Here is a 13,160-nt window from a genome sequence, read left to right on the forward strand (position 1 = left end):
TCCTATGATAACTTAACATTCTTTTTGTTCAACATAATTTCATTCAGTGGAAATCCTTAAAATACTTCATCCCTCACTTGAGTTAGCTCTTTTTTTTTTTGCGACCAAAAAACCTAACTGAAACATTGCCTCTATTCACCTGAAATAAACCTTCCTGATATGTTTGAAGTGAAAAACAGAGGTCCTCCAAAACTTGCTTAAGTGTCTTCTAGTGGGAGGAAAAAGTGATTAAGTTAGATGGCATGCAACTGGATATACCAAGGAGTTAGGGTTAAACTTTAAGAAATGCTGTGTTTCAAATTCCATATATATAGAAGGGCAGTTACTTTAAAAGAAACATATCTTAAGACTAGTCAAGGCAATGACAGGAAAAACTTGAGTTAATGCATGAAATTGATGGTCAGGTGGAATAATCATGGACTTTAGAGTCAGAAGTTTAACGTGAAGTCCAGGTCCTATGACTTCCTAGCGGGATGGGCAGTGAGGTCTAGGGTGAGTCACTCACTATGCTGAACTCCAGGTACCGAAAAATGGAGCTGTAAAGGTGATGGTTATCATGACAGTGACAATTATGATGACAGTGATGATGATCATTGGGCAGGAGTCCATGGAATTCCTCATATACTTAACTATATTGTTTGTTATTAGGGAAGTAAAGTTCTAGAGTTGGAAATGAAAAGATTCAAGACAAAAAAATGGAAAAGGAATAGTAATTACATACAGAAGAAAGTTAACACATTTCAAAAAAAATTACTTGTGAAGAGTTGATATTCCCATTTGATTCCACATGATAGTTATGCAATAAAATGTTTTTGGGCCTTAACACTTTAAAAGAAAGGTAGTAGTATTAATAATAATAATAGTGACAATGGTAATAATGCTAATAACTGCAGCTACCACTTAGCATCCACAATGGCCCAGGCAGTGTCATGCTTCACATTCACTGTTTCAAATTCTCCAGTAGTCATGTTTATTATCCCCACTTTACTCATGAGAAACCCAAGAAACCCTCTGTTAATCTTCAGAGAGATTAAGAAGCTTGATCAAAGGCAAACAGGTAGGGGTTTCAACCTAGGTCTTTCTGGCTCTGCATTCTGTGTCCATCTTCCTGTTCACTTAGTGAGCTCATCCTAGGATGCTGAAACATAGGAGCTGCAATGGTCCTTGGAGATTGCCTAATCTAGGCCCTTCTTTTTAGGGGAAAGGAAACAGAGTCCCAGAGTTGTGAAACTGATTGTCCGAGAGCATGCAGCTAGTTACTGGTGAGATCAAGTCCTCAGACTCAAGGCTCCCGACTCAGGGCCGTAGCCTGTCATCTAAACTAGGCTGCATCTCTGGTTTTGAATTTCCATGCTCTTGTGCAAACAGGCTGTTGGTTTTGTTCCAGAGAATTACAGGGCAAATTTACCCTTCCTGGGGGAACAGCTGGCATGTGCGCTGTGAAGTCTGCTATCATAGCACACCCTGGTTTTATGGTAGACTAACCTCTGGCTTCTATTAGCAATAGGCAATCTGTTTGGCATGGAGTGAGCAAATAAGGGAGTGCACTGAAAACCAACCCCTAGATTCTTGTTTAGCAACTTCTAGCATGAACATTACATGGTACTCATCAAAGTGGGAGCTGGGATAGCACGTTAGTATGCTCACAGCAGCCAGCCTTTATGAAATGCTCATCACATCCTAGGATCCTTTAATTCTCACAATTAAACTGCAAGTTAGCTAATCTAATAACCCATTCAAAAGATGAAGAAACTGAGACCCAGGGACATTAAGAAACTTGTCAATGTTTAAAAAAAAAAAAGAAGAAGAAAGCCTACTAAGTACTGTAAGAAGATCATAGCCTTCATTCTCTGGTATGTTTGATGATGCCAAAGCTGACATTTGTAACCACCACATACACCTGCACAGCACCTATAAAGTTTTGCACCTGTAGGGGCTTGGGGTGGTTAGAAAATAAGAACAGTCTTTGCCCTTAGGAGTTTTATAGCCTAACATGGGACATATACACATTCACAGATATAATTCATTATAATACTATCTCCGAGAGAGCATTGAGGTTTTTTTTGGCAGACACTGTTCTATGAGATTTATGAGACTCTGCCTTAATTTTTCAACATGGCTATGCAGTAAATTTTTATCCTCATTTTACAAATGAAAAAACTGAGACTGAGAGAGGTAAAGCAAATCACCAAACTTTCTGTAGTTAGTAGGTATTTTAGAGTCTTGATTCAAGCCACGGCAGTTTAACTCCAGAGTCCAGGGTCACAGTCACTGTGGTCAAGGTTAAAAATAAAAGAAAATCAAATGCTATGGGAATCCAAAGGCATAGACATTTAAAATGGAAAGACTGTTGCCCTAAATCCTCAACACTGACTCCAGTAAACTTTCCTGCCAACCAAGAGCAATACAGTGTGTGGTATTGGAGGCAGTGTGGTCTGAGTGATCTAGGAAGAGAAGAGGAGTCAGATCACCGGGTGTTAGACCCATCTCTTCACCAGGTGAATGTGGTAACTGTCATAACTGAGGATGACATCTTGGCTCCCTCTTCTGTGTCTTGATTACTATCACTGAAAGGTGCCCATAAACCTGGTTTATTTTTAAGAGATAATTTGTGTTTTATTGCTTGTTTCTGGGAGGATACTCACAGATGCTAACAAAACCCACAGAGACTGGGGAAGTTATAAAAGCTTCAGAAAAATCTTGAAAGTTATTACATTTTACTTAATACCTACTAACTACAGAAAGTATTTGTATTTAATAAATACAAATGGGGTTAGTTCCATTTTTTTCCATAGTCTCTTCATAGAAAAACTTACGTAATTATTTGTTCATATGTTAAATAATTTATTCACACACACACATATATATTTGATATTTACAAAAATCTATTCTTTTTATTTTCCACAATTCCTAAGAGAAAGAAAATAGGAGCATTTTCAACGTAGCCAGCTGCCTCTCCCTTACAGATTTCCAGCTGTGTTTTTTTTCTTTGGGCTTTGTGGCAGAGTGAAAGGAGGCTTGGTCTGGCTGTCGGGTCACCTCTACTGTTTGTTAGCCATGTGATTTGGGCAGGTGTCCTCCCTTGCTGGGCTCTGTGTTTTTGTTTTTCTCTCTCTAAAAGCAGGGGTTGGACTAAGCCATTGGTTTCCACATGGCACTATTGCATGATGACTGGGAACTGTGGAGTTATTGGAGAGGATCTGAGAACCCTTGTGTTGGACAAGTTTGAGGGCTGGGCAAAATAATACCTCACACATGTCTATCATATATGTGCATGAGGATACTGTTGTGATTAACAAAATGCAATTAAAAGTGTTATGAAATTATTCCTAACTGTAATCTTCGTAATTTTCTTGAAAAAAAAACCAAAATACAATTGAATTTTTCCTAATTTTGGTCAATATGGTATTCTTAATGAACACGCACTAAACATTCTGTTAACATGAGAAAGGTCTGGATACATCTTCTGTATTAGAAATGGGTCTTGCAATTGCAAAGGTCTGAATGATTTATTGGATCCTTTTTAGGGTTAACATTTTGGGATTCTAAATTGCAGTGTTCTAAAATGGTAGCCACTAGCTGTGTGTGGCTATTTAAATCTAAATTAACTTTAAAAAATTTAATCAGTTGCACTAGCCACATTTCAAATGTTCACTAGTCACATAGATTGGTGGCTACCATATTGGACGGTGTAGATAACAGAATATTTTCATCATGGTAGAAAGTTCTATCAGACATCCCTGTTCTAGGAGAACTGGATGACCTTATTGGTGTGTTTTCCTTGACATGAGATGGTCTTATGGTCTCTTCTAATGATGTTTTTAGAAGAATATGAGTTTGAGCCTGAAAGCATTTAGCTTTTGGCTCTGTCATTGATGGGGAAAAAGACATATATATACGTCAGTGGGTGGGGATGCTTAAGAAGCCTGGAAGATTGATCCGCTCTTTGTGGGACAGTTTGCTTCGCACTTTTGATTGCACTTAGTAACGTGATTCTTGCAAACAGCCATGCACAGCAATGAATGTTGATTCAGCCACACCCCCAATCCCCACAAATAGCCTCACCCACTCAATTACTCAGAAACTCAGAAGCCTGTGACCAGGATCTGGATAAAGGCAGACATCAGGATTTTGCTGTGTTCCTAGCCCAGAGGAGCTGCTAAAAAGAGGAAGAATGGAGAAGCCATCCAAAGCCAAGTAACATATTTCCTTCTCTTAACAGGAAAGCTTAGGGGTGTGGCCAGAGTCAAAGGACTGGGAGAGGCAAGGGTCTCCCCTCAAAAATTTCATGGGTTAATTTAGACTTAAGGGTTAGTAAGAAAAAGTGGGCCAGGAGGGACAACTGGGCCTGATCACGCATCTAAAAGAAACTATTCCTCTTCTGATGAGTAAATAAATCTTCACTCTAGAATATTTGGAAAATGTAGAAGCTAAGAGGAATTTAATCATAACTCATATTATCTCTGGAGGTAATTATTGCTAATGTTTTCAATATTAAAAAAATTTTCATTCCTTGAACTGAACTATAAAAAGTATTACATGCTTCTTTTTTTCTTTTTTCTTTTTTTCCAACCAGGGCCTTTCCTTATTTAATTGCACTAAACTGGAAAGCCAACCCAAGCTTGTGGTTTCTTTTCTTCCTCTGGCCATTTCTTTCTGCTTCAAAGACTCTTATCTCAGTTTGTAAATGAGAGTTGAGGTCTTTCAATTCTTTTGCAGGAATGATGTCCATTGGCCTCACTCACAGACTTGTTTAGGAAGCTCTGCTGGGGTTAAAACTTTGCCTTCATGGCCATGATAGCCAGGGGGGTGAGGGGCAGTTTGTCATGTGGTTCAGGGGTGGCCTTGGCTTTTCATTTGGTTTGGGGAAGGATAAAAAGGGTCTGGACACTTTTTAAAGTGAAAAGAGACTCCACTTGTCTCTTTTCATCTGCAAAGTAATTTGGTAGAATTACATGGGTACACTGTGAGTTCAAACAAGGGACAGAATCAGGATTTAGTATAGAATTAGGCTGATTGACTGTTAAAATTCAATTCATCATTAATTACATTTTTGTTGACCATGTTATGAATATGGTCTTTCACTAGGCACTAGGTCCACAAAAATGAACCAGAAGAGATCCCTCTCTCAGAACATTTACAGATTAGTAGTCTTGATCTATAATGAAAGAGACAATCAAAATTTGAGTGTTGCAGGTATTACAATAGCGATAAGTTCAGGATACTGTTAGAGCCTAGGCAGGGAGAGGCACTTAATCCATTTTAGGGGGATCAAGGAAGTCTTCTTAGAGGATATGCATCTAAACTGATAAGTGAAGAATGAAGAGGAAATAACATTCTTGAATGTGGAAGTGAGAGTCAGGGTGAGGGAAGAATGTTCCAGGTGGAAGGTATAGACAGCGTGAGTAAAGACAGGCAAGTGAGAGGCAGGATGTATTTGAGAATGACAAGTTCAGTGAAGTATACCCTATGTCCATTTTGCATATTTTGCTGGTAAATGCTTGGACAATAATGTTTGCTTCAAGGTGAGCCTCTGTTGATCTCTGAGGGTGCATTTCCTTCATCCCCAAGTGTAAATGCTGCCTGTCCTGAAAGAGGACCCAGGGTCAAAGCTGCCTTCTTCAGGCAGCCCTCCTAGATTTCCTCTGGTAGAAGTAAACTCTCCCTCTTTTGAATTCTCAAAGTGCTCCTGTCTTCTTGGAGCTTTCCACTTTATACAACAGTTGCTAATGAATATCTCTCCCTCTGCCCTCCTGGACTGTAAAAAAATTGAGATCAGGGTCAGTCTTACTGTCTTCCAGATTCTTGGATGGCACCTGGAACAAAGATGCCCTTCCACACAAACATGTATTCGGGATGCTGGCTCATGACTAGCACTGATCTGTGCTAATGTCTCATGGATTTTTTGAGCTTTTATGGTATTGCCTCCTTCATTGCAAATTATCCTTTTCTCTCCATATGTTTGCCCTACTGTCTTGCCACAGTCATGCTTAGGATAATTTTTAGAAGAGGATAATGACAATCAGTTCCATCTAGTCATGCAGATTGAGTTCATTGGATTGCAAGTTTTAAGTGGCATTATAAATAGTTCTTGGAGTAAGTGCTCTGCTTTGAGTGAAGAGAGAACAAAATTTCTCATGTAGGTAGCAACCCTTTTAGTGTTGTGGAGGTTTTTAGCAAGGCTTATATCCAACCATGGTGCATTTGGATGGTTATATTAGTTGATAAAATAATGAAATACTTCCATAGCAGTAAGTGAATAGCTCCTGTCTTGAGCCCACTGAGTGCCCTTCTGACAGCCAAGACCCACTTGTATCCAGCAATTAATGCGTCAATGTCTGGTTTAGCATGAGGTCCAGGGCCCTGCAGTAGCACCACGGCTGGGGCACTTTGATAGGTTGATACCCATGCCATTGGTATTTTGACTACCACCTCTGCTTATCAAGTGTGTCTGTCAGTGATACTGAGGTATTTCCTCCTAAAGAAAACAGGATTTGGGGACATTTTGGATAAAAGAGAGCTGATTAGAAGACTGCAGAGAATAGCGATTCCAACCCACTGATTTTTATCATTTACTAACTGCATTACCTTAGTTAGGCACAATGCTTCACCTCTACTCAGTTTTCTTGTCTGTAAAAGAGGGATATAAATTCATTCCTTTATCCATCCATTCATCCGTCCATTTACCCACTCACCCATTTATCCATCTGATAAATAACTGTGCCAAACAGGAAATGTTGACTGATGGTGACCAGACACACATTTAGGAGATTCAATTTGGGGAACTTACCATAAATCTAATTTTTAAGGTCAAATGAGACATCGAGAGGGAAAGCCTTTTGAAAGTGCAAAGGACTTGACTGATGTTGAGGTGTCCAGTACATCAATAATATCCACTCAAAGAACAGGCTGGGACATTGCTGTGCACTCTAACAGTCAGTAAGGCCCTTCCGCACTTCAGGTATTCATGACATTTGTCTAAATCTCACACAGGGCCAAAAGGACTAGGAGTCAGTTTTCATTTAACTATTTGTTGAAAGCCTCCGTCTTCCAGATGTTATCTCCTTCCCGCCAAAGAAAAAACATAGCTCTACAGTCTTTGCTGAATGTAAAAATAATGCACAATCTTTATTAAAATGTGAGACAATACAGGAAAAGGTGTAAAGACAAAAAGTAAAATTAATCCCAAATACTACCTCCCAGAGAGAAATACTTATTTTTGATGTAAAATTCTCTTCAGGCATCTTTCTATGCATATATACATTTTTATACACAAATTGTATCACATTATTCATGCTGTTCTATAGCCTACTTTTCCTCTGAACATTATCAACATACACTGGATGTTTTATTACTGGGAAAATGACTGAAAAGTTTAACATTAAAATGGACTACATTCTCTTTTGTTTCTTTTGTCATAGCATTCTAGAATTCTGTTGAATCCTTTTCTTGCATTTCTTGCATTTTCCCCTTGAACTAATGAAGTTTGTGCTTAGGTCTTGTGAAGTGGGCATCTTTTCAATTCAACAAATACAGGCCAGGCACAGTGGCTCACACCTGTAATCCCAACACTTTGGGAGGCTGAGGCAAGTGGATAGCTTGAGCCCAGGAGTTTAAGACCAGCCTGGGCAACATGGTAAAACCCCATCTCTATAAAAATACAAAAATTAGCCAGGCATAGTGGTGCACATCCATAGTCCCAGCTACTCAGGAAACTGAGGTGGAAGAATTGCTTGAGCCCGGGAGGTGGAGGTTGCAGGGAACTGAGATTGTGCCACTGCACTCCAGCCTGGGTGACAGAGAGACAACTTGTCTCAAAAAAAAAAAAAAAAAAATTCAACAAATACATACTTGCACTGCATGATATTCCATTGTGTGTACAAAATTTATTTAATTAGTCCCCAGTTGATAAGTATTTGATACATTTCCCATGTAATAATTCTATAATTATCATATTTGTGTATTCAGCTTTGTCTATGTGCAATTGCATCCTCAGGACAAATTCCTAGGAATGGGAAGGTAGAGGTCAAAAGTTTTTAAACTTTAATTTGTATTTGTGTCAGGGGCTATTAAGGGACAAGAGAAGTGTAGGCTGTGGGAGGTTGAGGTTTAGCTGAAGTCTTGAGACTTCAATCTCATGGCACAATCAAAGAACACGGCAGAAAGTGTTTAGCAGAGAGCTGAGAGTGAATGCTGTTAGGTGGTGGTGGCAGGGGCAGGGGGGTGGTCATCGAATGTTGGAATCAGTTTCAGCAGTGATTGAACTGACCTTGCTTTGGTGTTCTTAAGAATAGCCTGGACGGCTATTTGGGGATTTCTGGGAGATTCCAGTGTAAAGGCGAAGTTTGGGGCTGGATTCCTTTCAGTTTAACAAACATTTAGAGAGTGCTCCTCAGGGTCAGGCGTGGGGTATGGAGGAAAACACACCGGCCCCTGGCATCCAAGGGCTCTTAGTCCAGCAGGGGACATACAGTGGTCAACAGGAACTGCAATTCAGAGTGGATGGCTCCAGTGGGATCCTGCCCCAGGGGAGGCAGTACAATGACTCTGGGTGGGCAGAGAGTGCTGGCAGGCAAAGAGAACACTTTGTAGGAGAGTGGGGACTTGAAGGATGAGTGAGAACTCCTCGGGAAGGAAGGGAGGGGGCCCCCAAGTCTCAGCAGAGGAGAGGTTGGAGGCCAGAAGAGAGAGTGGGGCACTGTTGTCCAGGCTTGCTAGAGCATAAAGCAGAGAATGGGAGGGTTGGTCCTTTGAGACTGTTTCCCACACCTGGGGCCAGCTACCTCTTCTCATGCCTTAGGTTTTCTTATTTCTCTAACTGGTCCAGGCTGGGCTTCCTTGTAGGGAGGACTTGCTTTGCATTTACTCTTTATGTAAAGTAAAGATGTCTAGGAGGCATATGATAAAGGTCAATTGTGGAAGGACTCTGGTTCAACAGCAGGCCCTGTACTTGAAAAGCGTCCTGCCAGTGTAGGCAATACAGGTGCCCCTCAGTACTTGCCCTGGGGGGCCTGCCACAGCACAGCACTGCAATGGCTGGAGGAGCCACCTCTGCTCATGGTCCAGTACCTTGGGAACAGTAAGCCATGTGCTTGGGCAGCATTGGCCATATAATTTGCATGGCTCAGTGCAAAATGGAAACGTAGAGCCCCTTAAGTTTAAAAGACAGGAAAAAAGTCTTTTCTGTTTTCCACAGTCTTTCTCATGATCTGTCATGGTGCTTTTTATTTGGGTTTATTAATAATGTCATGTTCTCTCTAAAGCACAGGGATGCTCATGGGGCAAGCACAGACTCTCATAGGTACCCGGAGCTCCCCTCCACATCAATCACCTAAGGTCCCTGCTCCTGACTTGGACTCTTCTGCACCTGTGAAAGGCAGCAGAGATAGTTGGGCCAGCAAGGGGGAGCAGGTGGCCAAGAACCTTTCCTGGAGAGGCAAGGAGGCAGTGGGAGGAGGAGGAGGAACACACAAGGGTGAAGGCCCTAAGCCCTTGGCACATGTACACTGTCCCATCATACTTCTCTTACAAAACACAATTTCAAATTCTTATGAAGAATTGCAAGGCGGTGACTGCAGAGCATTACACCCCAAGTTCAAGTCCCCTTCTGAGCTTGGGACACTCTGTGATTACACTGGTTGCAGGTTTTGTTCTTGAGGTTGACAGACTCCATTTCCACTCACTTCCCACCCTGAGGCTCACCCTAACTCCACTGGAGCAAGTGGACTTGGTCATCAGGACCACGATGAGGTCATCAGGACTCTTGCAAGACAATCAAGTGGATGGGAAATGAAGTTCCTGAGAGGCTGGTGGTGCAGGTTGTGACTTGTGTCTGACCTCTGGCAAATCCATGGATCCTTCTTTGACCCTGGATGGCCCCATCATCTAGCCTCTGAGGGTCATAGTCCAGGCCAAATTCGAAATACAGTATTCTGAGAGTTATGCTGGGCTGTGATGAAGAACCGCAGTTAGACTGGTTCTGTGGTCCCAAGAGTTGGAAGAGGAGATTATGGCACAGTGACCATGTCTGCGAGCCAGAGCTCAGCCAGGAGGGCCCATGTCTAGCCTGAGTGACCACTTAGCAGGGCTGCAGTTGTGTAGAAAACATTCCAGCTTAGTATAGGAGGATACACTTAGTGACCTTTGGGGCGTCTCCCTACTCAGGGATTTTGTGATTTTTGTAATAAAGTTTTGGAAAGGTAATATTCACGTACTCATTCAACACACTCAAATGCCACACTCTTCCGATGCTGGGGACAAAAGAGAAGGCTGTGGTCTGCTGCTGAGGAATTTTTAACTGTAAAAAACCATAAAATTTACCATTGTAACTATTTTAAGTGTACAGTTCAGTTGTGTTAAATATATTTACACTGTTGTACAATAGACCTCTGAAACTTTTTCATCTTGTAAAACTGAAACTATACCCATTGAAAAACAATTCCCCATTTCCCTTCCTCTCAGCCCCTGGCAACTACCGTTCTACTTTCTGTTTCTATGTTTCTATGAGTGTGACTACCTATACTACTCATACCTCGTATAAGTGGAATCAAATACTATTGGTCTTTTCGTGCCTAGCTTATTCACTTAACATAATGTCCTCAAGGTTCATCCATGTTGTGGCATGTGACAAGATTTCCTTCATTGTTATAGTACATTATATGTCTATATCACGGTTTTGTTTATCCTTTCATCCACTGATGGATATTGGGTTGCTTCTATTTCTTGGCTATTATCAATAGTGCTGTTACAAATATGGGTGTGCAAATATCTCTTCAAGATTGTGCTTTCTATTCTTTTGGATATATAACCAGAACTGGTATTGCTGGGTCACATGGTAGTTCTATTTTTAATTTTTTGAGTAACTGCATTCTGTTTCCTAAAGTGTCTGTACCATTTTACATTCCTGCCAACATTGTGCAAGGATTCCAACTTCTTTATATCTTTGTCACCACTTGTTATTTTCTGTATTTTTATTTTTTAAGTTTTTAGAGACAGGATTTTACTCTGTCGTCTAGGCTGGAGTGCAGTGGTGCCATCTTGCCTTACTGCAGCCTTGAACTTCTGGGCTTAAGTGATCTTCCCGCCTCAGCTTCCTGAGTAGCTGGGACTACAGGTGTCCACCACTATGCCAGGCTAATTTTTGGATTTTTTTTTTTTTTTTTTTGTAGAGACTGGATCTTGCTGTGTTGCCCAGGATGGTCTCAAACTCCTGGTCACAAGTGATTCTCCCACCTTATCTTTTTTTTGAGTGTGTGCCGGGACAGGGGAGTAGTAGCCATCCTGATGGGTGTGAGGATTGTACTCTTGCAGAGGGCCAGACATGTCAACCGATGCAAGCTGTGGGGTATCTGGGGCTGGATAAAAGTCAAGTCAGGGCACCACAGGGCAGCTGTGGGGAGGTTGGATCTTACTGATGATGATGGCATCAGGAAAGGCGTTAGTGTGGAGGCCGCCCTAGGGCTGAGAGACTTGAAAGGTGTTTGTCAAGCCGCTTGTAACGTGCCATTGATCTACTGTGAGACCTTGGGCAAGTTCATGCATCTGTTTGAGGCACTGTTTCTCCATTTCTGACAGGATGGGCTGGGCCAGGCAGCAGCATGAGGGAAGTATGGAATTGTGAAACAGTCTGGCCAGTTTATCTCCCTTCGCCCCAGGTACTATGATTTCAACCTTTGCCTCAGGTGGTTTCCAGTGTAAATCCCTCAGAGCCATGCCTCCAGGCCCCTTGCACGGAGCCTTTTTCATGGCCAACTGGAAACAAGCCAACATGCAGCCGGTGCCCTGCTCCCAGCAGCTGCCATCTGTGTGCGTTGGCTGGTGGCTCACATGACCTCAGCTGCAGCTGTGGGAGGCTTTGGGATCTTGGCTGTCCAGCTGACTGCCTGCTGGGGGCAGGGGCATTTATTCTGCGTGACAGAAGGTAACATCTGTGGCTGGAGAGATAAGGAGAATTTCCGTCTGAGTCACTGGAGGAAACAGGAAAAAGAAAAACCTCCGACTGGGGAGAGAATCCTCAGGTTGCTGCAAGAGAAGCTGGTGTGCCATTCTTCTGGCCTAAACCTGGTCAGAAGCAGGCTTAGGCTCTCAGAGTATTGCCTGGGCCCGGACTTTGTGCAGGGCCCCAGCCGCCCATCGTGAGGGGGAACTAAGATGTGTGTGCCAGGGACTCAGAGACCATTAGCGAGAGAAGGCAGCGCCTCCTGCTGGTGATAAATGAAATACAGCAGAGCCGTGGGCTCCCGTAGGCACCGCCAACCTGGAAATCCTCCGCGTCCCTTTGCCAAGAGAAACTGACACGTTTCTGGACTCTTAAGGTTCACATTTTGGTCTGTGGGTAGCTTATAATTGATGTGTATAATTATTGTGGTGTGGTTTATAAATCGATGGCACACCTTTTTTCTCCTTGATCTCATTGACTGTCACAGCAGCCCAATGAGATAGATTTTAAAGGAACTTGGTGAAGACTCCGTAGCTAGTAAGCGGTGGAGCCAGGATTTGAACTCAAAGTGTGTAATCCAAAGCCCCACTTTCCTCCCTCCCACTAAATCTCATTGCCTGGCCCTGGCTTTGGAGAACTCAATAGCTGAGATTTATACAGCCCCCCAGACCCCCATTCTGTCTTGCCTTCTCTGCTCTCAGTCTAGCCACATCCTTCCCTGTACTATGGAGGGGCTGTTGCTCACCGCATTTCTGCCGAATGAGCTGCTATGCAGCGTGGTGATAATGACAGAGGAAAAGTTATCTGAGCCAGAGGCCCAAGCAGGTGTTTTGCACCAACTCCTCCAAGGGTTCCAAAGGTGGAGAGAAAATGTCTGAATCAGACAGCAAGATGCTGATGGATATTCACAGCTGTGATCCTGGAGGGAAAGGAAACAAACTCCATTTGCTAGGTGATGGGACAGAGGCACAGAGAGGCGAATGAAGCAACTTCGTCAACGTCACCTACAGAATGAGATGCAATGCACGGCCATTGGCTTTGATGCCCTTGCTTTTTCCATGTATTCTGTTGAACTGTATGAAATTGCCATCTGAATGGGTCAAAAACAGTTGACTCTAAGCAAATTCATATAGTTCAACTCAATGTCATGCTGCTTCCCCAGGGCACCGCAAAATTCTGCAGGTACTCTCGAGTTCTCAGAAAAAGTTATGCATAAGAGTAG

The 13,160-nt window shown here is 42.4% G+C and overlaps 1 protein-coding gene across 3 annotated transcripts in view; it reads left to right on the plus strand.

The window, feature by feature from the left end:
* Positions 1-13,160, plus strand: part of FER1L6 (fer-1 like family member 6) — a 272,635-nt gene that overhangs the window by 62,699 nt on the left and 196,776 nt on the right. Inside the window, exon 1 of one of the 3 annotated variants that reach the window (XM_063709464.1) lies at positions 4,081-4,197. The exons of 1 other annotated variant lie outside the window; for it this stretch is intronic. In XM_063709464.1, coding sequence (XP_063565534.1) covers positions 4,175-4,197 — 23 coding nt within the window. In that variant the 5' untranslated portion in view covers positions 4,081-4,174. Of the gene's footprint in view, positions 1-4,080; positions 4,198-13,160 lie in introns of those variants that run through there. One more of the 3 variants, XM_063709465.1, reaches the window with a different exon arrangement.

This window comes from Gorilla gorilla, chromosome 7 (assembly GCF_029281585.2).
Source record: "Gorilla gorilla gorilla isolate KB3781 chromosome 7, NHGRI_mGorGor1-v2.1_pri, whole genome shotgun sequence".
NCBI lineage: Eukaryota > Metazoa > Chordata > Mammalia > Primates > Hominidae > Gorilla > Gorilla gorilla.